We start from the raw sequence: 2500 nt of genomic DNA on the forward strand, positions 1-2500 counted from the left end.
TGCAACCTTAATTGTGGACTCTTGTGATAACCATAATACCCTATCATACATCACTTTTAAATTCTTCAGTCCCTCATCTGTTTCAGTGCAGTATATACAATTTATCCAGTTTTTCTCAGTCTTACCCCCACCCTGATATTGGTCCCATTTTACAGCAGTGGCACCATGCAATATTTGTCCTTATGCGACAGAGATATTTCACTCAGCATAATGTACTCCAGGCTCACCCATTTTGAATAATATTGAATGAGTTCCTTATTTTTCAATGCAACATAGTATTGGATATACCACAGCTTCTCTACCCATTCGTTTGTTGATGGGCACCTGGGTTGTTTCCAACTCCTTGCTATTGTGAATAGAGCTGCGATAAACATGGGTGTGCAGACAAAGTATTTTTTTTTACTGCAGCAAAAACCTCACTAACACCAATATAACGAATGTGGAATGCAAAAATTTAGGCCAGTGAAGGACTGAGGTTATAACTGCAATAACGAAAAAGGCAAAATGTAAACCAAGCAAACAGACTTAGCTTTTGAAATAAAAAGCAGTATCTGAACTTCCACAATCTTCATTAATATCTACTTAAATTTTAAAGGTATATGTGTGTGTGTGCATATATATATCTTATTTAAACGTCCTGTTAACTAAATTTTTCCTCAAGTTCACAGACAACAGCCTATGCTTTTAATGCATGTTCCAATAGCTGCATCCAGGCTTACCAAACTTGTCAGCTCCGCATCGAAAGCATTTTAGCCTTTTCCTGAAATTGTTAAGGCAGCACTGGAAAATAAAATTTTACTTGTAATTATTCTTCACATTAGGTGAGGCTTTTTAATATCCTAGGCTTGAAGAATGGGGATGTGGGTAAATATCAGCAATCAACAGCAAAAAAAGTACAAAGTGATAACATGTAATCAAGACAAAGGAACATAACCTAAAAATTCAGAATGCTAAACCATATGCATTGTTCAAATAAAAACAAACAACAAAACCCCCCACCACCACAAACTTTAGGTGTACTGAAGTTGATTCCCATGGCAACATTTCCATTTCAATCAGAAGAGTATTTTATAGACCATTTTATGTATCCAAATTCATTATAAACTGAACACAATTCAGCCTCCCACTGGATACAATACATAAGGAAAACAAGAGTTAAACACTCTCAAAGTATCCATGTCAACACTCAAGTTTAAACTGTATGCTGCTTAAAGAGCCATCAAAAACCCTTGAGTTAAACTAAAACTTTTGTCCATCAAGCTAAATTATTATTAAAAGGTGTAAGTTCATAGTAAAATGAAATGCACCTTTAAATCTTATGAAACAATGGACTAAGAATCTGTATCTTAAATGTTCTAGGGATTCTGTTCTCCCATAGCAGAACAGAATAACCCAAAGTCACAAAACCCAAAAATCACCTGGTGATAAAATCTGGTGATTATATATTTACAAGTAGACTATCATTCTTGTTTGGACAGTCAAACTAAAAAACGAAGATTCTTAAGTTGTTTCTACTTGGGAAAGAAAATGTGTTTACCTTGTTACAAAGCCAATCTTCAAACTTAGGTCTAGGATTGCTATAGTGCATTGCAATGTGCTTTCCTTGAATCACCAACTTTTTCTGTAAAAAAAAAAAAAGACATAATTAGTTATTCCCATTGTGAAGAATGTGTGTCCATTTTCCCAGGGCAGAGCACACTTCGGAAAAATCAGTGCTCTGGAATTAAATGGACAACATACGGGGATGACCAACCACCGCCACCTATACTCTGCCCATCCATCCTTCAGATAGGCAGTAAGAGAATGGGATACGGAGTAAAGGTAAACGGAGTCAGGGAGTGCTGAGAAAGCTGCCAAACACTGACATGCACCAGGCCGTGTCTCCAGCAGAGACAGAAGTCCTAACATTCAGCATTGACAGGCTGTCTGAGAGTGACGTCTATTTCAAAAAACAGAAGACACAATGCTCCCAGTTCTGATTGTCTCCTACATTAGCCCTTGGCATGGTGTCCTCAGGCTTCGCTTCATTTTTCCCCATTCCCCATCCTTAAGAAAAGAAAAGTCTTTATATTTCCCTTTTCCCTGAACTCCCGCTTCAGGCTGCCTTGGGGGACAAGGGGAGGGAAATTCATTTTTATTTGGGAATCTGGTTCAGTCTTTTCCAATTTTTTTTTAACACACCTAAATAAAGACTTCTTCCCACCTCCTAGGACCATGATAATCAATGTTTTTCATGGACATGGACACGGACCATATTCTCAAGATGAGTAACCAGGAGGCCAATGAAGTTTCTTCGGGGTGGGTAGGAAAAGTTCATAAATGCTATTATCACCATATCCTTTCAAGTCCATCATGGACTAGAAGGGACTCAACTTGAAAAGGTCAAAACTCTAAGCTGAATCTAGCCAAGAGTATACACAGCACCTGCCCCAAAGAGTCTTCATTTAATAGGAGTATTTTTTTCTGGGGGAGTAGGGGAAACGACGTAGGCTGAATAGGT

At 37.9% G+C, this 2500-nt stretch overlaps 1 protein-coding gene across 1 annotated transcript in view; it reads right to left on the minus strand.

The window, feature by feature from the left end:
* Nucleotides 1–2500, minus strand: part of RBM5 (RNA binding motif protein 5) — a 22235-nt gene that overhangs the window by 11156 nt on the left and 8579 nt on the right. Inside the window, exons 6-7 of the mRNA XM_006892883.1 lie at nucleotides 1538–1621; nucleotides 720–780 (exon numbers count right to left, since the gene is read on the minus strand). Of these exons, the coding sequence (XP_006892945.1) occupies nucleotides 720–780; nucleotides 1538–1621 (145 nt within the window). The remainder of the gene's footprint in view (nucleotides 1–719; nucleotides 781–1537; nucleotides 1622–2500) is intronic.

Source organism: Elephantulus edwardii, unplaced genomic scaffold (genome assembly GCF_000299155.1).
Source record: "Elephantulus edwardii isolate Elephantulus edwardi_28Jun2011 unplaced genomic scaffold, EleEdw1.0 scaffold00121, whole genome shotgun sequence".
Lineage (NCBI taxonomy): Eukaryota > Metazoa > Chordata > Mammalia > Macroscelidea > Macroscelididae > Elephantulus > Elephantulus edwardii.